This window comes from Bos indicus x Bos taurus, chromosome 26, assembly GCF_003369695.1.
Source record: "Bos indicus x Bos taurus breed Angus x Brahman F1 hybrid chromosome 26, Bos_hybrid_MaternalHap_v2.0, whole genome shotgun sequence".
NCBI lineage: Eukaryota > Metazoa > Chordata > Mammalia > Artiodactyla > Bovidae > Bos > Bos indicus x Bos taurus.
In genome coordinates, this window is record NC_040101.1 from 31,219,136 (window position 1) to 31,242,286 (window position 23,151).

A 23,151-nucleotide genomic window follows, 5' to 3' on the forward strand; every position below is an offset into this window, starting at 1 on the left:
TGGATCCATGGAATCTCCCTTTGCTCTCTGTGCTTTGGCAGGAATCACAGTCGCCACTGCAGGACCCCTCTGCAACTTAAGCAGCCTTGCTCTCGCTGCTTTACCCCAAAGAGAAGGGCCTGGAGGAGTCGAAATGCCAGACGCTGTCAGGGCAAACAGGCGAGCGACTGGTGCAGCCTCGACTCCATGGCGCAGGGGCTTTCGCGTCGGGGTCGCAGCTAGAATCGCCCTCCCCAGAGCCTTACTGGGAGGGAAGTAAAAACAAGACGTCCCGCCCGTACCCCAAATGTTACAACGGTATAGTTTCGATCCCTCCCTCCGCTTCCCGAGCCTAGAGGGTTAAATCAGGAGGGTACAACACCACCCCTTCCTCTTACTTCCCGCCTCCCCCCTCCACCCCCTTACCTTTAAAAAGTTAAAAAATGTCTGCAGTCGAAATCTCTTAAAGGGGCGGTGCTGGTGAACGAGTACTCTTGGCACGAGTCTCTGAGAAGGCTGGCTAGGGGCGTGAGTTCGCTCCACCAGCACCAAAACACTGAAGGGAAAAAAAAAAAAAGAAAAAAGAAAAAAGGGAGAGAGAGCTCAAGAGAGGGGGGGAAAGGAAGGGAAAAAAAGGGGGGGGGGAGGCAGACAGACACACACTTTAGATAAGGACAATTAGTCACCAGCGAGACCCTGTAGGAAGAGAGGTTTAAATCAGAGGGATTTAATGAGGGTGCTCTGTGCCTTCCCTGAAGCCATGCCCTCCAGCAACTCCCGCCCCCCCGCGTGCCTAGCCCCGGTGGCTCTCTTCTTGGCTCTGTTGCTCCATCGCTCCCTTTCCTCCCAAGCTGGAGACAGGAGACCCTTGCCTGTAGACAGAGCTCCAGGTATGAAGGAAAAGACCCTGATTCTACTTGATGTGAGCACCAAGAACCCAGTCAGGACAGTCAATGAGAACTTCCTCTCTCTGCAGCTGGATCCGTCCATCATTCATGATGGCTGGCTCGATTTCTTAAGGTAAGGCAGGGGCTTCGATGGATCATTTTTTTTTTTTTAAAGTAGCAACCCCCACCCCTTCCTATCCCCCCATTCCAAAGGGGGAAGAAGAAGAAGAAGAAGAAGAAAATACACCAGGCGGATCTCTCAAAGAGAAGAAAGGTTTTCTTCCTCCAGGAATATTTGCTGTTAGGCTGTAACTGGTGATTGAGAAAAGCAATGTTTTCTATTAAGATGCACATGTTTGCAATGCAGAAGGCATTTCAGAAACTTATCAGTTATGACTGAAAAAATGTTGTGCTTACATATATCCACAATTAGCCTCCCGGACTCCTTCTGAAGAGAAACAAGAGATTCAGGGCAGTTACAAAAGCGAAGAAAAGGTCTCGAGCAACAAAGACCCGAGAGGAATGGGTGTGTGTGAGAGAGTGCGTGTCTGCGTGTGTCTGTGAATGTTTAAGCGGGATTCGCACGAAAGTGGAATTTTCCACGGAAAGATCGTTTCGTCAGTTCTCTCCCACTTCCAGACAGAAAATCAATCTAGGCAGAGGCTTGAGCGGTAGGCAAATTGGTTCGGATGTTTTAATTTTATATCCTCTGCTATCCTCTCCAAATTTAAGGACTTTGAAAGATACTTTTAATAGACCGAATGGTCCCCCAGTCCCTCCTCCTTAAATCTGCGGTAACTGCATAGCTTAGTTTTTCTTGAAAGAAAGAAAGAACCCTCGCTGCGGTCATAGCGTAAAAAAGGAGAGCGGAAAGGGTCCTAGAAATACTCTAGGGATGTTTCGGAGGTCTGAGTCTCGCACCGGTGGATTAGGAAGCCAGGAGATTTATAATCGTGGATTCTACATTACTTTAGGGCTTGGACTCTTAATTGGGGCGCACCCTCTCCCCGGTTATTACTGTTCAGCAGTTAGGCAACCACGATCCCTTCACAACAGGGAGAGAGTTGCATTGTAAAAATAAATTGTCTACAATGTCGAATACAAATGTTGAGTTTTAAAAAATCCCCTCCAAATTGGAGCTCAGCTGTGGGCTCCCTCGAAGAGCTCCGAGCGCTCTCAGTCTCACTTCTCTGCCCTGAGGCCGCGTCCGCCGTGCGTCTTTCGTGAGTATCTTTCACTCTCCGCGAAATTCGAGTTTGCTTCTAGTGTGCGCCCGCCCCTCAGTTCTCCGGGTCTCTCCTGCCCTCGGCCGGGCGGGAGGACGCTGCAGGTAGCGGGAAGCGCAGTTTGGGGCGTTTCTTCCACGTGGAGCGAGCGTTGCGGGAAGGCTGAGTGCTTGCTGTTGCGGCTGCCGAGGCCGTTTCGGTTCCTGCCCGCGCCTCTGCTGAGAGGGCGGGAACAACTCTGCGCGGCCCGGATTCCTCTTCGGCAGCTCTTCATGCAGCAGCGCGCGTCTTTGAGCTCGCCCGGAGAGTTGGGTGGGGTGGGGGGCCGGCGACGGGGGGGCGACTACACTCCCTACTTGCATCGCGGTTCTCCAGCTGCGCGGACTCCTTTGGAGTTCTTTTGCTTCTTATCTTAAAAACAACAACAAAACCTTTACTGTTCTCGCTAAATGCTTGCCTCAGAAAAGACTGTGGAAGGCGGCTTTTCGGGAAAGAAGCCGTGGCGGGGCGTATTTGCATTGGCTGTGCAGGCTTCCGGCTGGATGGTTGTTGGAAACGCCGGTTCCGCGGGGCCGGACTCGCGCGACGGTCTCCTCTGCCAGCCGTGGGCCCACACGACGCCCGATTGCGCCCGCTTGGTAACGCAGTCCTGGAGTCCACGGCCAGGGTATCCTTCTCCCTACTGGGACTTCTCTGGGCGGCCACAGCTTTTGTCCGAAACTCTGAAACCGGAGTCTCCGTTGTTCCCCCACCCCCCCTTTCCTATCCACCGTCTTCAAGATGCTCTTTAGTACCATTTGGATTTGCATTTTCAGAACCTGAACCAGAAAAGCGTTAAAAATAACTTAGAAATCCGAAACTCAATGGCAGATGCCCTTAGCATTAAGCGTATCCGCATTGCTCTTCTCTGCGCCTTCCCTAATTAGCTTTTGGCTTTTAAAAAACCTATTTATGGAAATCCTGAACCTAAATAGCTGTAAATGCCATTGTTCTGATGCTCTTCAGAGTCTGCTGCGACGCGCACGTTCCACATTTCGGCAAACTTCACTTTCCTCAGAGCTTCCAAATGATCCCAAGTGGGAATGGAAAAAGATGGAGCCCAACTGGGGGGGGCGGGGGCGGTGTGGAGAGAAGGTCGTTACCTTACCTGAGATCTGGCTGAGTTATTTCAGGGACCGAAGAGACCTTGCTTTTACTGTGCAAGGGTGTAGGGAGTGTTCTCAGAAAGACAAGGATTTGGGAGATGCATGCAGTTGTTATAAGGTAGTGGAAAAGGAAAATCAACTGGCGTTGAGAAAAAGAAAAAAGAATCAAACTTGATGTCAGATGCCTGGTCTGAGAGAAAGAAGGCGGGTTTCACCTTCTGCATAGAGGTTGCGGTTGCCCCTGGGGCAGAGGAGGCAGATTCCCTCTTTCAGCCGAGAAGTTTGGCAAACGTCGGAGCCCGAGGTCCCTGCGCTGCGCGACTCCTTTCGGAGCGCTTTCCCGGCAGGGGCAGAAGCCCAGCAACTGCGCCTTAGTCCAGTATTCTCAGCAGAAGCGTACCCCCACCTATGCACACACTGTTAACAAACAGTCTAACTCTTTGTAAATACTGCCTTACGTGAGCACCGTCGGGGTGCCTGAAGGAGAGGGCCGCGACCAGCTGGGCGCAGGAGGCGAAGTGCCGGGTCCCTCGGCCCAAAGCTAGGCGGGCTAGGGTGCCAGGCGAAACTCCACAGAGAGTAGAAAGAGGGATTTGCTGGTGCCCTGCGGCCTCTCGCTTGTCCCCCGTATCCTTTCCTTTCTCCTTCTCTACCCCTGCAGCTCCAAGCGTCTGGTGACCCTGGCCCGGGGACTTTCGCCCGCCTTTCTGCGCTTCGGGGGCAAAAGGACCGACTTCCTGCAGTTCCAGAACCTGAGGAACCCGGCAAAAAGCCGTGGGGGTCCCGGCCCGGATTACTATCTCAAAAACTATGAGGATGGTGAGAAACTTGGTTCCCACTTTTGTTGGGTGGGTAAAGTTTGGGGAGTGCAGGGGAGCAATCTGTGTGTGTGTGTGTGTGTGTGCGCGTGTGAGGGGGCGTGCAGATTTGGAGGAGGACCAGGTTGGAGCTCACTTGAAAAACTGGTAGCTGTAGGCGAGGGGACACAGGAGTGTGGGAGTTCTGAAGTGATTAGGTAAAGGGGGCTCCTCAGGTTCTCCTTGTCCAGGCTCCTGGCTTTTCTTGGGCGGATGAGTCTCAGACAGAGGCCCAGAACTAGTAGCCAAAACTTCTGGCTGACTAGTCCTGTGGGGAGAAAGTTCAAGGAATTTCTTGAGAAAATTCTTTCAGGTTCGTAGGCTGTTAAAGGGTCAGGGTCACATTTCCTTCTTGAAATTACAGGAAAAGTTGCCTTTTGTTTTTCTTATTCCTTGCTTTCCTGAGATGAGGCTACCGGTCTTCAGCCGTTTTTGAAATCCACTAAAATTTTCTGGAACAATCCCTTTTAGATTGGTCCCTTGTTGGAAAGGTTTGAAAATCTTTGCAGTGAGTTCTCCTTTAGACTGCCTAATCTCAGAATCACACTTTCCCACCCCCTAAATTTCAAAATGGGGTTATAACTGCCAGCTTTTCCTGCCAGGATCAGAGTTGAGTGCTGGAAGGGCTTTGAAAACTCTGAATCCCATTCTAATATGAGAGGCCAATTTTTTTTTTTTTTTTTAAATATACGAACAGTCTCATTTTTACTAGGGAAAAGTGAAAATAATATTTTTAAAAATTGTTTAGAGGGTTTGGTTTTAATATCAATGAACTTTCTTTGTGGGTAAAATAGGCAAGATGGCAATTGTTGGGTCTTCAGCCACTAAGGTAGAAGATTAGATTCTACCTTAGATTGCATAGAAGAAGCATTAGTGTCCATTCCTGGAGGACTATCTCTGCCCTGCTGTCCCTTTTCATATGTGAGCTACAGTTTTATTTTTAAAGGGCTCAGGGACATGTTCTCAGAGCTCCCTGGATTTTGTTACATCTTGTCCTTATAAATCAGCAAAACGAGGAAAAGCCTGTTGTATTTTCTGGGGCTTTCACTGAACAGGAATTCTGGAGAGTTGGGATCTATTTCAAGGTTGGCTGAGAAACTTTTTTTTTTTTTTAAGTGTCAGATGAGAAAGAGGGCAAGGCTGAGGCTTCTTGAGTTTGAATCCTGAATCAGACTTACTCTTTTACAACATTTGCCAAGTGTGTAGGTGTTTAAGACTACATCTTTTCAAAGGTAAATGTCATTACTATGAAAATGTGGATTGCAGGTAGACTTTGCTGTCACTCAGCATAAAAGGCTGAAAGCTAAAAGACAATCCCGAGCAGCAGCTCTGATGGTAATTTGACCCAGTGCTTTTTAGCTCCCAGGGTCACTGTCAGCTTTGTGTTCAGGTACAAGAAGGGAGGATATTAATGGTTTTCCTGATGAAACTGCTCTTCTTTGAGTCCATTTGAACTACTTCGTCTTTAGTTTGTGAAAAAACTTGTAAGAGTCCCAGGAACCACTGTGGGGGATAGTGGGGGGGCATTATAAGTTTAGGAATTAGCCTTTTTCTCCAAAATTTGTACCTAGGGTTATATTACATATTCACTGAGAATGGGAGATCTGCTTAAAATGAAGGTTACAGTTTGTTTCCATTTGTGAAAGGAGAAAGTGGGCATCACGGGGAGAAAGGAAATTGGTAGAAGGCCGTGCTCCATAAAACTTCATAGAATTAGGAAAAAATCAGAAATAGAAAAGATCTAAGAGGTCATCTTCATTCTTCCCACCACTTCAGGGGCCAGTACAGTATCATTCCATATGGAATACTTTTCTTGTCTTGTCCAACATGGTATTAAATATCTCTAGGAATGTAGTTTTCACCACTCCTGTGGGAGAAAGTTCTTTTGTCCCATAGGTTTTTGTTGGTAAATTTCTCCTGAATTTTCCCTTTATATTCTCCAAATATGTGAATATTCCTTTTTGCACTGTTTTAGACATTTATCTTCAAAATAATTTCTTTGTTGTGAGTGTCAGCTTCAAAAAACAGGTTTCCTCTTAGCTGTTTTTTTATCTAGACTACCTGGATTTAATTCTTTTAAAACTTTCTTTAAAGTCAGTCCTTCCAGACACTAATCTGTTTTATTGCTCCTAGCTGAACTCCTTTTGATTTATGTCTCCCTGGTAATAAGATGCTCTGAACTATATCAGTATTTGAGGCCTTTGCACAGCTAAAGAGAGTAGGAATGCCCTGTTTCTGTCCTTTGATGCTCACATATCCTTAAATCACCCATATTGTCTTGTTACATGTTGTGTTGCAGAATTAAAGGCAAAAATGGTTTTGGTATAGGCTCAGCAATTTTGTAAATATTATACTTCAATCATCACTTTTCATCTAGTGATAACTATCATCATAATGAGCCTCATAAAATAATTAGGTTTTCTCAGTAAATGGCTGTGTAATAGGGTCATTTGGGCATAAGTACCTAATTTTTTTTAAAAAGAGATGTATTGGCTTAAACATAGTGTAGAATAATGACATACATTTTGAATAATTAGATATAGCTACTGGCACATGATGAAACTGAGTGACATAGGGAGGAGAATATGGAATTTGGATTCAGAAAACCTGTATTTCAGGCCTGACTCTATCACTTATGAATATGTGGCCCTGGGCTTGCTGCTTCTGTATAATATATGGATGATGATAATACCTGCTGTGCATTGCTTCTGTGAGGGTTCTGAGAGGTAATGTGTATAAAATATTTTGTCAACTGCAAAGGCTAAATATGAAGGCTAAATATTCCTACTTTTATTAAAGGCAGCTTCAGAAAATTTATAATATATATATTTAATATTTTAAAGTGGAACTAAGAAGTAAATAAAATACAGTAGACCAAAGAAGAAAGACCATAGAAGAAAGGAGATAGAATTAGGGAATTGTTTGAGAGGGTTAAGAAAATGTAGGGAGAATTCTCTTTAAGAAGTAGAGGTGGAGAACATAAGAGTGATTATTTTTTTGTGTGTGGTAATGAGAGAAGAGACTAATACTTGGTTTTGTTATATACTAACATTTAAAGGAACTGATACCCAGCTTGGGTAATGTACACTTTTCTGGTTAATGCATTCATATTGCTACCTTGAAGTGACTTTTTGTTTTTGTTGTTTTTCTCTGAACTAACTGAGCAATTAGCAAGTCATGTGGCTTGTATTTTCTGAATACTTTTAAAGCATTTTAAGGCAGCTGCATTTCCTCTTTCTAAAGTCACTGTTTATATATCACTTTGGGAACTTCTCTAGTTAGTCCTTTAATACAGTTACCTATTCCACTTTAGCTTAGGCAACTTGAATTTCATACAAACATGATGGAAGAAATGAAAATAGGAAATAGGATTATTCTTCATACTTTGGGGTCTTACCCTGTGCCTAACTTCCTTTTGGTTCTATGTGATGTTACGCTATTCTTGCTCCTAACAAAGAAATCATAGGTTAATCTTTTGTTCTTAAATTTATTTTGCTACAGTCTGCTCCTCTTTGTTATATATTCAGTGTGCTTTATTTGTATGCCTGTCTCTTTACTGCCATAATCATATCTTTAATCAAGGTATATACCATTTATTGTGCACATCAAAAGCCAGTTTAATATTTTTAAAATATCATGTTCATCATGTCACTCTTTTGCTGGAAATCTTTTGATTATTTTTGGATTGCTTACAGGAAATGTTCAAACTCCTCAACTTGCCATTCAAAACCTTTTTAAAATCTCAGCTTATCTTTTGTACTCTTATGTTTTCATATACCTTTTATTGCAGCTTTGCTTGATTTTCACTGTTTCCTTAAAACACCTTTATCTCAACCCCTTGTGTTCAGCCATTCTGTATGTGCTTTAAATGCCTTTTTCTTGGCTTTGTTAAAATCTTACAACCCACTTTACCCAATTTTGCAAGTGCCCCTTATTTCCATAAGCCTTTCCTGAACAGGTCATTTCATAGTTATCTTTTCTTTCTTTGGACGGTTGCAGCTTTCTTTCTTTTGGCCCCTTCTGTCTTTTACTTTTTAATAGAATGTAAATTATTAATAGGAAGGGACCATATATAACTGTTGCATATCCCAAAATGTCTAGCATTCTAACACAGAGTAGAACTTCAGCAAATATTTCTAGATGCCTACTAGGTTAAAAGCATGTTAAAGGCACTGGAAAAATGGAGGTTGCCAATGAAGAAATGTGTAAACACATACATAAAAATTCTATTCATTTTTTACCTTCAATGCATTTTCCCATGAAGTCCATTCTTAATATTTATTTAATGACATACTTCATTATTTTAACTGTGTTCTCTTTATCTTTGGTAGTCTAAGTGCCTTGGTTTAATACTGTGTGTTAAATCAAATTTACCACCTGATTTAAAGCCTTGCACTGGAGTCACACTTTTTTTTTTTTTTTATCATATCTGTTTCTTCTTTGCCTTTACTTTAGTTTTGCTTGGTTGACCTTTTGTAGTTTCTACATCTAATTTTCCAACTCACAGTTTAATAGTACCTTTTCACAAATTTAAATGTTGTTTTCAATTTTCATTTCCTGAGAGCTTCTGAAATCCTAAATAATGAATGTGGAGTACACTTTGTAAACTCTAAGGCACTATACAACTAATATTATTGTTCTCCTTTCTCCAGGAAGTTTTCCTAGTTTTAGTAGAGGTGAGGTAGTTAATTCTTTGTCTTTCTATTCTCAGTCCATCCATCAGGACATATGACATAAGAACAGCACAACTGCCAAAATATATATTTGCCTTGAACATACACACTTTGCACTGTCTCACTTTATTTTACATAAATGTTTCTTGAAATTCAACTATGTTTAACAAGTCTTTATTGATTACCTGATCTGTGTTTAGTTTGATGCTGGACAAAATGGCAGATTATCAAACAAATAAAAGATACAGTACCATATCAACATTAGAGCACAACTGTAATTATTGCTGTAGGCAAGATCCACTAATCAGTATTAAAATAAGTAGGCGTAGTTTAAAGCAAAATGGGATATTTGCATAGCATCAAACATTTCTCTCATAGTGTTAATTAATTATTGTGGTGGTTTTAGCATATGGCCACCAATTCTTTGATACATTTAGGATGTGGAGCTTCTGTTCTCTGCTTGAGTGTGGGCTGGATTTAACAACTTGTTTCTAAAGAAGAGAGTCTGTAAGGGGGAAAATAGTAACTTTACAGTGGAGAAGCTGTCTGATATCATTTCAACAAAGTGATCAAGGTTAACATCAGCAGATGAGTCATGTTGATATCATGTATTCCCTGATATCATGTGATGAGAGGACACTTTACCTTTGTGATATTCTCTCCTCAAATCCATAACTCTCTGTAAATATGAGAAAACACTAGTCAAATTGAAGGATACCCTACAAAATACTTGACCTTTCCCCTTCAAAAGACATTGTCCAGCTATCAATGATCTAATAGCTTGTTAGTGAGATAACATTTGACAGGGAAAATAGAGATGAGTACTGGCTGGACTTACATGAGAGTTAGGTTGGGCCTTGTGAAATATAGAGATGAGGAGAGAAGACATTATATTCAAAGGAAAGAGCATGAGGCAAAGCCGAATTATGTGTTTGGGCAATATTACCCTATTTACCACCCTGCCTAAATAGAAGGTACATGTTAGAAATTATCTTAGTTCATATTGCTAGAAGCATAACATTTCTTTTTATAGAAGCCTATTTGCATACTTTTGTTAATTCAGAAATGTGTATAATTTAAGTTATGAAAGGCACATACTAGAAAATATTCTAAGAATATTTTCTTAGAATGAATATTCTAAATGAATAGAATGAATATTCTAAAAATATTCTTTTTCTCAAATGTCTAGTTTGGATTTAAAGAAGTTCTAGTGTAATGTATTTTTGTTAGCTTCAAAATATGTAATTACAAAAGAAGAAAGTACATGTGGAAGAGTAAAGTTTGGTTGGGTAAATCCAGATCAGATGATGGGAATGTTGAATTTTAAACATAGTAAAATGGAATTGGCCCTATAGGAAAATAGAGGCTATTATAAATATTTTTACTCTATTGGAGAAGGGAAGGACATGTTTTCAACATGGGCAGTGACCCTTGCCCTTCCCCATTTTTTTCTAAATCATTGCACACATTCATATATTTTAGCTAAAGTGTGTTACAACTGCACTTGATGAGGTTTGAGTTATGAAGCATGTTTGAAGCACAGATAATTTAAAACTAAATTATTAATTTGGTTCTTATAGGGTATATAAAGTAAAGGTTTTAGGATTTACATGATAATTTTTATCACTCTTCTTTTATAGAGTAAAAACAGGCTACTATTTCATGTTTATTCACTCATGAATATACTCATTGAACAGGAAGCTAGTTCCAGGCTCGTTTGGTGCTGAGGCTGAGAAGATGAATGAGGCCCAGGTACAGTTGTCAAATTATATACTCCTGACCTCTTATCACTTCAGAGCATCAGCCAAAAATAGTTTCTAAAGATTTTTTAGGCCAAGAAAAGCCTCCACTCCAATGTCAGCATTTAGCATTTCATGATTTGTCTGCCAGCAACTTTAGAAGGATTTGACACAATTTAATATTGTATTAAAGGGTGTCAGAAATTACCTGAAGTTTTATGTGTATTTTATTCTGCCTTTTGGAAACAAAGTGGATGTGTTTTCTGTAATTTTTGAAATTTGGTACCCAGGTCCGGAGTGCTAGTTGCAGCTCACTATATATACCCCTGTGAATTTAATGTGGTATCTCACAAAGATAGTTATCATGCCATTTGGTCACAGTTTAGTAATTGTGGATCTATCTAGTGCTGGAAGTGGTAGAGAAGAGATATGAAAACTCTCGTCTACTGCTTGTAGAGTTGACTTAATTTCAGTGAATCAGAAAATAGATGTTTCAATCACAACCACATTTTGCATAATTTATCACCTGATAATTGGGTACAAAGGTAATCCACAAATTGTTGTGTGTTCCTGTTATGTTGCTGTTGCCAATACCAGATACCACTATTTCTCTTGCCATATTTATTTACATCCTATCTTCTCTTCTCCCAAGGCCTCCTGGTGGCATGGGTACCTCATGGAAGAAAAGAAATTTCTTTCAAAATTCCGTGGGCCTCTTCAGCCTGCCAGTCACATGGTCTGGGTTTGTAGAGGCAGGAAGGAGCCTCTTCTGAGAATCCTTCATCAAAGTGGATTAGATGTTAAGACTCTTAACGTCTGTGCTTCTTAGTACCTTAATCAAATTTTCAGCTGTCTCAGTCTGTGAGTAATGGATTGGAACTCTGAATAGTGTGTGTGTATATATGAGACAGAAAGAGATAAAAATAGACAGAGAGTATGAATACATGAGCATGAAAGAATTTTGTGTGTTTTGTTTTTTTTGCACTTGTCCACAGATAGTGATGTAGACAAGTAAATACACATTGGTGGACTAGTAGCTAGTACTGTGGAGGTTCCCTGGTGGCTCAGACAGTAGAGAATCTGTCTGCAATGAGGGAGACCTGGGTTGGGAAGATCCCCTAGAGAAGGAAATGGCAACCCACTCCAGTATCTTGCCTGGAGATTCCATGGACAGAGGAGGCTGGCAGGCTGTAGTCCACGGGGTCACAAAAAGCTGGACACAACTGGGTGGCTAACACAGCTAGTGCTGTAGAAGGTATAGATATCTTGTTGGACTCCTTTGTCTTTTGGTTTCATAATCAGTTTTGTTCACTTTAGTACAGTGGAAGACTATAATTTTGCTTAATTCAATACATGTTTTTTGATTATAAATCATATCCCAAGCTTAGTGCTAGATACTGTGGCTACGCAAGAGGAATAGAATATGAACCATACTCTTAAAGTGGTCTTACATATTCAATAGAATTTTTCAATGGTCTTGAGTATCATGTTTCTTTTTTAATCAGACTAATCTTTGTTAAGTCTTTCCATTTTGCTCATCCTATACCCTCTACCTGAACACTGATTTTCTGTCCTGAATTAAAATTTTTACTTGTCCTTCAAAGCTCTGCCCAAATTCCCTTTTTCATTGAGGTTTCTGGTGGGCCAGTCCTTATTAATCCTCCCTCATTCTCTAAATTTTTCTGAAATTCTTCTCTGAATTATTGATCTAATTTAGTTCAAGTGCCCCAGAATTTATGTTTGATTGACTTAAGCAGACATCATTTTTGTCTCTAGGAATTTAAAATTAAAACACTGGTTGATATACACATAAAAATCCATATAGAGATAACTATCATCACATTGCATGGAACAGACACATGAAGTAAAACGAAATATTTATATTATTTACAAACCTTAATGCATGTGTTTTGCTTTTTGTGTAGTGAAGAATGAAGAATGAAAACTATAAACTGTATATTTAGAAAAGATGGGGTACATATCTGTATCTGTATGTTTGAATTGAGGGATTTGGAAATTGAACCAGTACCTTATTTTTTACTAGCCCTGGAAAGGTAAAAACACCTTGAAAGATGGAAGATGAGATTGGAAAGCTGGGAAAAGTTGAATTGCTCAGATTTGGGTTATTATCTTAGAAATACTATGGAAGGATGGATATTCCCCTGCTGCTTAATAATAGTAATATTATCTAACATTGTTGGGTGCTTCTTATGTGTTAAGTACTATTTTAAGGAATTTAAAGAGATTAATATTTAATCTTATCAGCCCTATGAAGAATGTAGTCTTTTTCCTACTTGATAAATGGGGAAACTGAGGCGCAGATTGGTTCAGTTCAGTTCAGTCGCTCAGTCATGTCTGACTCTTTGCGACCCTGTGAATTGCAGCACACCAGGCCTCCCTGTCCATCACCAACTCCCGGAGTCCACCCAAACTCATGTCCATCGAGTTGGCGATGTCATCCAGCCATCTCATCCTCTGTCGTCCCCTTCTCCTCCTGCCCCCAATCCCTCCCAGTATCAGAGTCTTTTTGAATGAGTCAACTCTTTGCATGAGGTGGCCAAAGTATTGGAGTTTCAGCTTTAGCATCAGTCCTTCCAAAGAACACCCAGGACTGATCTCCTTTAGATTGGTTAACTTGCCCAAAATCACCTAGGTGAAGAGTTGTAGAGTGGGGAGTCAGTGACATCATTTGTTAAACCTGAAGGCTTAAGCAGAGCCTGTGTTAATGAACTTGTTTTTCAACTAATTAAATGGGTCATTGTGTAAGTTGTTAACTTTCCTAAAGTCTTTGTTATCCATAAAATGAAGAAAATGGATCCTAGTGTCTGTTTGGGGCATCTAATTCTAAGATTCTGTGAGTTAGAGATCTCCTTAGACATACAAGGTGTGTAGGAAAAAATAGCAGTCGGCACAGGAAATGATATATTCAAAGGTTAAAGGATGTGGAACAAGCTGTAAGGGCTATAGGATTTCAGAGAAGGAGGTTAAATGAGAGCTGGAGTGGTCAGGACAGGTGCCTAGGAGGAGAGATCTTGATCTGGCCTTAAGGGTAACTAATAATAATAATGCTTAATAATAGCATTTTGTTTTGAGTTCTGTTTTACATATATTATCTCATTTAATTCTTAAATCAATCTGTTGACAAACGTGTGTGTGCTCAAATGTGTAGTATGAAGAAATAGGGACTCAGAAAAGACATGTCACATGCTGAAGGTCATAAGATGAGTAGTTAGTGCAACTAGGATTAGAACCCAGTCCTGTTTTCTCTACACCATGCTTAGATAAGAGAGATCCAGTCTTTGATTCATTCACTAATTCATTTATTTGTCCATTCATCTATCAGGTGCTCAGAAGCCCTATACCAAGTATCATGGAACATTAAAAAAGAAATGTGTATCCATAGACCCTCCCATGAAGGTATTCAAAGGTCTGGTGGGTTAGGACACAAAATATGTGTTAGGAAAAACAAAAGAATAATCAGAGAGAGACACATGAGCAATTAAAAGAGATGGTTGTCACTTTTTATAATGTGTTTGCTTGTGTGCTGGGGTCTAGTTTAGTCTCCGGTTCTTTTTGAACTCTTCTTCATTGACAAACTTCTGGACAGGCTGCAGGATATCATTTTTTGTAGATTTTGCATCTGAATCTCAGAATCCCTTGAGATTGTAATCCAAACCCAGAGTGAGGTTAGAACTAGTTCAGAGAATGACACAGAGGGGACTTTGTAGAGCACTGTGTGGATGCCAGTATCACTTGAGACTTCCAACAAAGAAATTAGAAGCCTTTAAGTTCAGGCATTCATTAGGAATCACAGTGTACCCAGTGAGAGGGATTCATTTACCACAGAGGAGGCCCACACTGAGTAAGCAGTTTAGTCGGTTCAGTTCAGCCACTCAGTCATGTCCAACTCTTTGCGACCCCATGAATCGCAGCACGCCAGGCCTCCCTGTCCATCACCAACTTCCGGAGTTCACTCAGACTCACGTCCTTCGAGTCGGTGATGCCATCCAGCCATCTCATCCTCTGTCGTCCCCTTCTCCTCCTGCCCCCAATCCCTCCCAGCATCAGAGTCTTTTCCAATGAGTCAACTCTTCGCATGAGGTGGCCAAAGTACTGGAGTTTCAGCTTCAGCATCATTCCTTCCAAAGAAATCCCAGGACTAATCTCTTTTAGAATGGACTGGTTGGATCTCCTTGCAGTCCAAGGGACGAGCTGGAAATAGAATATGAGCTTTTGGTGATGGGCACTAAACCATGCGCATTTAACAAAATGTTTGCGATCACCATTGAGATAAATCTTTATGTGTCTCTCAGTACCCTAATGGGCTTCCCAGTTGGCGCTGGTGATAAAGAACCTGCCTGCCAATGCAGGAGATACAAGAGATGTGTGTTCAATTCCTAGGTTTGGAAGATCCCTTGGAGGAGGGCATAGCACTCCAGTATTTTTGCCTGGAGAATCCCATGGATAAGGGAGGCTTGGTCCATAAGGTCACAAAGAGGTGAACACAACTGAAGCTACTTAGCATGCATATGCACAGTGCCCTAATATGTATACTCTTCATCCGAATGTTTATTTCTTTGCTGCTGCTAAGTCGCTTCAGTCGTGTCCAACTCTGTGCGACCCCGTAGACGGCAGCCCACGAGGCTCTCCCGTCCCTGGGATTCTCCAGGCAAGAACACTGGAGTGGGTTGCCATTTCCTTCTCCAGTGCATGAAAGTGAAAAGTGAAAGTGAAGTCGCTCAGTCATGTCCGACTCTTAGCGACCCCATGGACGCAGCCTACAAGGGCTCCTCCATCCATGGGATTTGCCAGGCAGGAGAACTGGAGTGGGTTGCCATTGCCTTCTCCTATTTTCTTTGTAGTTGTTGGAGAAAAAACAGATTGTGGACTTACTGGCCATTATGAATCCTCTAGGAAGAGTAGACTCAGGTTAAATTCACTGTGTTGTAGATTCAAAAGAAACTGCAGTTCAGGTTTAGCCAAGTTATAACCCATAGGTGAAACTAAACATGTAACCTGAAACCATTAGAAAAATAAATGCTATTGTTTCATAGAACATTTGTAGAAGCAAATGAATGGTACCCCAGCCCAAAGGTCAGGATTTTCAACAACTTGCTGTAGAAAACTTACACTTATTAAATGTCACTAGGGGTTTTTGTGTAGTGGATGACTGAGGTCTTTTGTTTCTTCTATTTTCCTCGTGGCAATAAAATTGAAATTTAGAAAGCTTTCAAAATGAAATTTCTCATAGAAGTTATAACCACAGGTTTTAAGTTTTCATCACCTAAATGTGGAACAGAACGATTGACAATTTGCGGGGGAGGGAAAGAGAGATTTGAGGACACATGTGGTGTGCATCAAGAATCAGTGTAAATCAGGAAGGTGTGGTAAGGGGGATTTCCTGTGTTACAGACCTGCTGAAATAATGCTCCCCCACCTGCCATCAGTACATTCCAAATTAAGGTGCTGGCTTTTGCTGACACCTTGCAGGGATGGTGTGCCCCTTACCTGACATGTTGTAGTTTCCTTGAAGCTTCAATCAACAGTTGGCTGCTAGGAGAGGTCATCCTGGGGATAATGTGTTACTTTGATTGTGTCCTTTCTTTTGTACCTGATGAGTTTGGCTGGTACGTACCTGTGGGGCCAGACTAATATTTTGTTCTTTTTTTATCCTTGCCATAGGACAGTTCATTTCCACATTTCCAGTCTGATAATAATAACTGCCAATTATTGAGCACTTATACATCCCAAGTACTAGGCCAAAAACTCTTCAAAGGTGATCGGATTTTTTGTTCCTCACACCCCCTATCCTGTTTGATAGAAGCTTAGAGAAGTTACTCAGTAGTTCTGAATTCTGGCTTCATTCCCCTAGTTAGGGGAGCTTTAAAAATTATTGGGTCAAAGGAGTTAGCAGCAGCAGCAGCAGGCTAATTAAATCAATTTCTGGTGGAGCCAAGGCTTTGTGATTTTTAAAAATCTTTTTAGAATCCAGGTGGTTCTAAAGTGTGCACTGGAGTAAGAATCCCTGGATGAAGTGATTTGCATAAGGTACTCCAGTGGGTCTGCTGTGGAGTTCAAGTCTAGACAGTCTGAATCTAGAGACCAGGTATAGTCAGCTCTACTTCAGTGTGCATGTAAATCACCTGGGTATCTAGTTAAAAATGAGATTCTGCTTTTTCAACAAATTCCCAGGTCTTGCCCATGCTGCTGATCTGGGTACCACATTTGGAGGAACTAGGCTTTGCTACTGGTTACTAGTACTAGTACCTATGGTAGCCAGAAGAGGTAAATGTTCTCTGAAAGGCAGCAGCAAGATGGGGAACTGGGAGGGGCTTCTCAAACATTTTACTTTAGTAATGATGGCAGGGATCATAGGCTGATTATATAGACTTTTCAGAGTTTTCCGAGGGCTAAGGCAATGGCACCCCACTCCAGTACTCTTGCCTGGAAAATCCCATGGATGGAGGAGCCTGGTAGGCTGCAGTCCATGGGGTCGCTAAGAGTCGGACATGACTGAGCAACTTCACTTTCACTTTTTACTTTCCTGCATTGGAGAAGGAAATGGCAACCCACTCCAGTGTAATTGCCTGGACAATCCCAGGGACAGCAGAGCCTGGTGGGCTGCCGTCTATGGGGTCGCACAGAGTTGGACACGACTGAAGCGACTTAGCAGCAGCAGCAGCAGCAAACAACCTGTTTCAGGTTATTTTCCTGTTCCTGAGATCCTTGGAAGTTTAAGACTGGCAAAACTAGTTAAAACATCACTTGTTGAGGTGCTTTCATTTATTCAGTTCAGTTCAGTTCAGTTGCTCAGTTGTGTCTGACTCTTTGCAACCCCATGAATCACAGCACGCTAGGCCTCCCTGTCCATCACCAACTCCCGGAGTTCACTCAGACTCACGTCCATCGAGTCAGTGATGCCATCCAGCCATCTCATCCTCTGTCGTCCCCTTCTCCTCCTGCCCCCAATCCCTCCCAGCATCAGAGTCTTTTCCAATGAGTCAACTCTTCGCATGAGGTGGCCAAAGTACTGGAGTTTCAGCTTTAGCATCATTCCTTCCAAAGAAATCCCAGGGCCAATCTCTTTCAGAATGGACTGGTTGGATCTCCTTGCAGTCCAAGGGACTCTCAAGAGTCTTCTCCAGCACCACAGTTCAAAAGCATCAATTCTTTGGTGCTCAGCCTTCTTCACAGTCCAACTCTCACATCCATACATGACCACAGGAAAAACCATAGCCTTGACTAGATGGACCTTTGTTGGCAAAGTAATGTCTCTGCTTTTGAATATGCTATCTAGGTTGGTCATAACTTTCCTTCCAAGGAGTAAGCGTCTTTTGATTTCATGGCTGCAGTTTACTAGTCAGGTATAAATATGAGTTGTAATTTAGGTATAAATGTGAGTTGTAATTGTTAAATTGGCCACCTTTCAAAACCTCCTCCTCTTTTTTTAGGGAGGCTGAAACAGGAATTCAGAGATGAGAAGTTACAAGAATTCCAGGAAGTTTAAATTAAATGCTCATTCAATAAACATGTATTAAGCACAGTTACTAGGTATCAGCATTGCAGTATGTTCTCCCAAAGGATACAAAACTGAATGGAACACAGTCCTTACTCTGGTAGAACTTACACTTTAGTGGGAAAAATGTCATATGTTTACAATAGATAATGATGTGATGAAAGTATAAATAGACAAACTACAGAGGAAGAAGCAGTAAACTTTATCTGAAATAGTTGAGGAAGACTTCATTGGTATCACTGTTATTACTTCTGATTGTCATAGATGTTATTGTTTCTGATTATTGTAAATATTTATAGGAGTTTAGGTTATTAGAACATTGCTGAGATTTCTTAATGTTTCCTCTATATTACATAATAGTTTTATTCTTTTGAGATTAAGTGTGCAGATGATTCTCATCAGTAACATGCATGAAAAAAATTGAGATTAAATGTATTTTCTTCTGGAAACAATATCAGTAACATCATCAGTCTACATTTATTGAGCACTTCCGAGATGCTATAAGCATTGTCTTATTTAATCTTTAAAAAATGGCTTTATTGGTATATAATTTACATTCAATACAATTCACACACCACTTACACACTCGATGGCTTTTAGAATATTCACAGAGTTGTGCAACCATCACAATCACATTTTCATCACTACAGAGGGAAACCTCACATCCCTTAGTTATCTCACCCAATCTCCTCCCACACCCAAATGGAGGCAACAACTAATGCACCTTCTGTCCCCATGGATTTGCCTATTCTGGGTATTTCAGATAAATGAAATCATACAGTCAGTAGTTCTCTGGGAATAATTACTTTAACTTAGCATAAAGTTTTAAAGTTTCTTCCTTTTTATAACATATATCAGTACTTATTTCTTTTTATTTCTGACCAGTATTAGACTGTATCGATATACCATATTTTGTTTATCCCTAAAAGAATGTTTCTTTTAGTTCATGAGTGTAATGAAACCTTTTTGATGCAATGCTAAATCTCCTGCCTGACTGTTTGATTGCCTTTGATATATCTTACTTTTCCGTTGGTCTTACTGTCGCTGTCTTAGTCTAGACCATCTGCTAAAGTGGTAATCTCCTAATTGGTGTCAGTAGCCCCATTTTCTTTGAAACAAAGGTAATAAACAGTTCTTGAGCACTGACCCTCTGCAAGGCATTTTATATTATGTTTCATTTAATCCTAACCAGGCAGATTTTCTCACCTCTTCAAGTTAAAGAAGTGCTTCCCTGTTGACTCAGCTGGTGAAGTACCCGCCTGCCAGTAGAGGAGACATAAGAGACATGGGTTTGATCCTTGGGTTGGAAAGATCCCCTGGAGAAGGAAATAGCAACCCACTCAAGTATTCTTGCCTGGAAAATTCCATGGATAGAGGAGCCTGGCAGGCTACAGTCTTTGGGATCACAAAGAGTTGGACACACACACACAAGTTGAGGAAACTGAAGTTCAGAGAGGTTAAATAACTTGTCCTATCTTTACAACTAGGACTTGCTAGAATCAGAGTTTATGATTCTAAAATTTGTGTTCTTTTCAGCAATACATGGTTGCTTCCAGTCCATTTTAGAGTTTTGTAGTATCTGGTTCAGTGATGAGTACGTTGTGGGTGGTCAGAATGCTTACTTACTTGTTTTGAACTCCTATTTTAATATACCCTTACAGAATTTAAAAGCCAGAGAGGGACTAATGATCCTCTTACTATAAAATTATAATGCCTAAGGACTCACTCCACATTTCACCTTAGAGTAGACCTCTGTTCCTTGGTATCTCTGCCCTTGAGTGTGTGGTGGTGTTTTTAAAAATCATTATATGCCCTGTGCTAAGCACAGGCCTGGCACATAGTAGGTGCTTGATAAATGTTGAAGGAATAATGAATGAGTTAGCTTGTGGTGATCTGGAATCCATCAAAATTGAAGACAAAGGTCTTTAATTCACGTACCTTGAAGGTAGTTGTCCTTCCAGTGGTCGCTTCTGGATCTGTGTTTGCAATAACCATTAACCAAAAGAACCCCAGAGTCTACAGAGAATCCATGAATCTAATCTAATGAAATATTCACATGCAGAAAACAGAGATCTTTAGGAGTTGCTGCTTCCATGTGAAGAAGGAGCCCTCACATCTTGAGAGTCTTGTATTAGACAAGCTTGTTTATTCAGAAGGAAAAAAAAATATAAAGAGAGACTAAAAACAGACTAAAGCCAAACGGACAACTCCTAGTAACTGGATATGAGGCAGGAATAGAATTCTTGGATTCTGTTCCCAGCCTGGCAGTTGATTTACTCAGCTGCTCCCAGTCCCTGACTTGCCCCCAAGTAGTTGCATTTGCTTTACTAGTATAGGAGGGGGGCTGTGGTGAGGGCATGAAGTGAGCATTGTGAAATCTTGATGACATTGGAAGACTGATGAGTTACCACCATAGACACCAGTTTCATGCTCATTCTTTGACAGTCTTGGTTTACTGGAAGTTAGAAGAGCTCTGGAAATAACTGTGAGCATAGTTTGAGAAATAAAATTTTCTTGAGAATGAAGGAATATAGGGTGGATTTTTTTAACAAACATTAACCTTTGATCCTTTTCATGGGTTTTTAGTTGTGGTCAGGAGTATTTGGAAATGAAGGAATATTATTCTTTTTATCTTTTTTATTTTTCTGTAACTGCTTAATATTTGGGAATTGATGAACTACAGATAATGATTATGTGCCATTGAGTCAGTGTCATTTCCAATATACCAAGGCCATTTGGGAACCAGTTGTAAAAGGCATTCCTTGAAAGATGAAATTGGGATTGGGGATCAGATTGTGCAAGACAATCTGAGAATTAACTTGAGAGTTAAGTAAAGGGGTTTGGGTTTTATTCTTTACATAACAATCAAGGAAAGGTTGTGATTAAGAAAATTATATGTGATATTTTAGGAATATTTGTTTCATAGCTCCTCACAGAACAGAAAGTGGTAGATTCCTAGCTGCAGAGGGACCAAGGAGAGACTAGTGAGAATATCCAGGAGTGAGATGTGGACAGATTACATTAGTAAAGCAGCAATGAGACAGAAAAGGAATAGCTGGGGAGTCATTACAAAGGAAAAATTGACAGGACATGGTAATTGATTTGATATGGATAGTATCCTCTGCAATTACTTTGTGCTCCATTTCTAACATGAAAGGGAGACTCTTTTTAAAAAAGAGATTCATTGGGATCAAACGGAGCTTACAAACTGAGGGATTAATAACATTGGCATGAGCCAAACTTAATTTTTTAAAATTTAGTCAGTGCAAAGCAGGTTTTTGGCTGTCAGTTCAAGTAGAAATAATCTCCTTTTTCACTTCTTTCTTTTCCGGACTTTTCTTTCAAAAGGCAATTAAAGTCAGACAGTTGGATTATTGAGGATGGGGTTAAAAATCTTTTCTAAGTATTAGTACATGGGAAGAAAACACTTTTGTATTTCATACCTGTGTGACAGTTATGAATCTAGTTAACATGTAGGGGGAAAAATCTTTCCTGTAGCTAATATGCACTCTTAAACCTGCCCTGTCATCTTACAGTATTATATTCTTGCTTATAAATAAGGATTAGGTAAGTGAGTGGATGGCTCTGTTAATTGTCATCATCTTATCACCATGTTGGAGGAGTAAATGGCAACCCACTCCAGTGTTCTTGCCTGGAGAATCCCAGGGACAGGAGAGCCTGGTGGGCTGCCATCTATGGGGTCACACAGAATTGGACACGACTGAAGCGACTTAGCAGCAGCAGCAGCAGCAGTATCACCATGTTGTTGTCATCATCATATAGCTTTTTCTTTTTCTTTTTTTTTTACTGATGACTTGTATTAAGCATTTAATGTGAATCAGACATTGTACCCACATTTAATCTACTATTTTATTTAATTCTCATAATTTCTGCATTTACAGACAGCTGATCTTCAAGCAGGGTGCTAAGAATACACAGTGGGGAAATGATAATCTCTTTAATATATGGTGTTGAGAAAACTGGATATCCTCTGCTACTGCTGCTGCTAAGTCGCTTCAGTCGTGTCCGACTCTGTGCGACCCCAGAGACGGCAGCCCACCAGGCTCTGCTGTCCCTGGGATTCTCCAGGCAAGAACACTGGAGTGGGTTGCCATTTCCTTCTCCATTCATATGCAAAAGAACAAAATTGGACCCTTATACTATGAGCAAAATAAACTCAAAATGGGTTAGAAACTTCAAAATAAGACCTGAAACTGTAAAATGTATAGAAGGAAACATAGGGGAAAAGCTTCATGAAATTGATCTTGACATTGATTTTGTTGGTAAAAGTACAGGTAATGAAATAAAAGACAAGTGGGACTACATCAAACTAAGAAGTTTCTGCAGAGCAGAGGAAACAACAGGGTAAAAAGACAACCTGTACAATAGGAAAAAATATTTACAAACTGTCTATCTGACAAGGGGTTAATACCCAAAAATATAGAAGAGGTCCTCACTTAATAGCAAGAAAACAAATAATGCAATTGAAAACTTGGCAAGTTCAGTTCAGTTCAGTAATTCATGGTCTTTGGGACCCCATGGACTGCAGCATGCCAGACTTCCCTGTCCTTCACCAGATTCCAGAACTTGCTCAGACTCATGTCTATCGGGTTGGTGATGTCATCCAACCATCTCATCCTCTGTTGTCTCCTCCTCCTCCCTTCAATCTTTCCCAGCATCAGAGTCTATTCTAATGAGTCAGCCCTTTGCATCAGGTGGCCAAAATACTGGAGCTTCAGCTTCAGCATCAGTCCTTCCAGTGAATATTCAGGATTGATTTACTTTAGGATGGACTGGTTGGATCGCCTTGCTGTCCAAGGGACTCTCAAGAGTCTTCTCCAATACCAGAAGTTCAAAAACATCAGTTCTTTGGTGCTCAACTTTCCTTATGGTCCAACTCTCACGTCCATACATGACTCCTGGAAAAACCATACCTTTGACTAGGTGGACCTTTGTTGGCAAAGTAATGTCTCTGCTTTTTAATATGCTGTCTAGGTTTGTTGTAGCTTTTCTTCCAAGGAGCAAGTTTCTTTTAATTTCAGGACTGCCATCACCATCTGCAGTGATTTTGGAGCCCAAGAAAATAAAGTCTGTCACTGTTTCCATTGTTTCCCTATCTGTCATGAAGT

General features: G+C 40.9%; 1 protein-coding gene across 3 annotated transcripts in view; it reads left to right on the plus strand.

Annotated features, from left to right (window-relative positions):
- The first annotated feature begins 593 nt into the window (after positions 1-593).
- Positions 594-23,151, plus strand: part of HPSE2 (heparanase 2 (inactive)) — a 720,373-nt gene continuing 697,815 nt past the window's right edge. The window contains exons 1-2 of one of the 3 annotated variants that reach the window (XM_027528882.1): positions 594-999; positions 3,899-4,056. In XM_027528882.1, the coding sequence (XP_027384683.1) occupies positions 710-999; positions 3,899-4,056 (448 nt within the window). In that variant the 5' untranslated portion in view covers positions 594-709. Of the gene's footprint in view, positions 1,000-1,468; positions 2,090-2,435; positions 2,760-3,898; positions 4,057-23,151 lie in introns of those variants that run through there. The other 2 variants (XM_027528884.1, XM_027528883.1) reach the window with 2 other exon arrangements.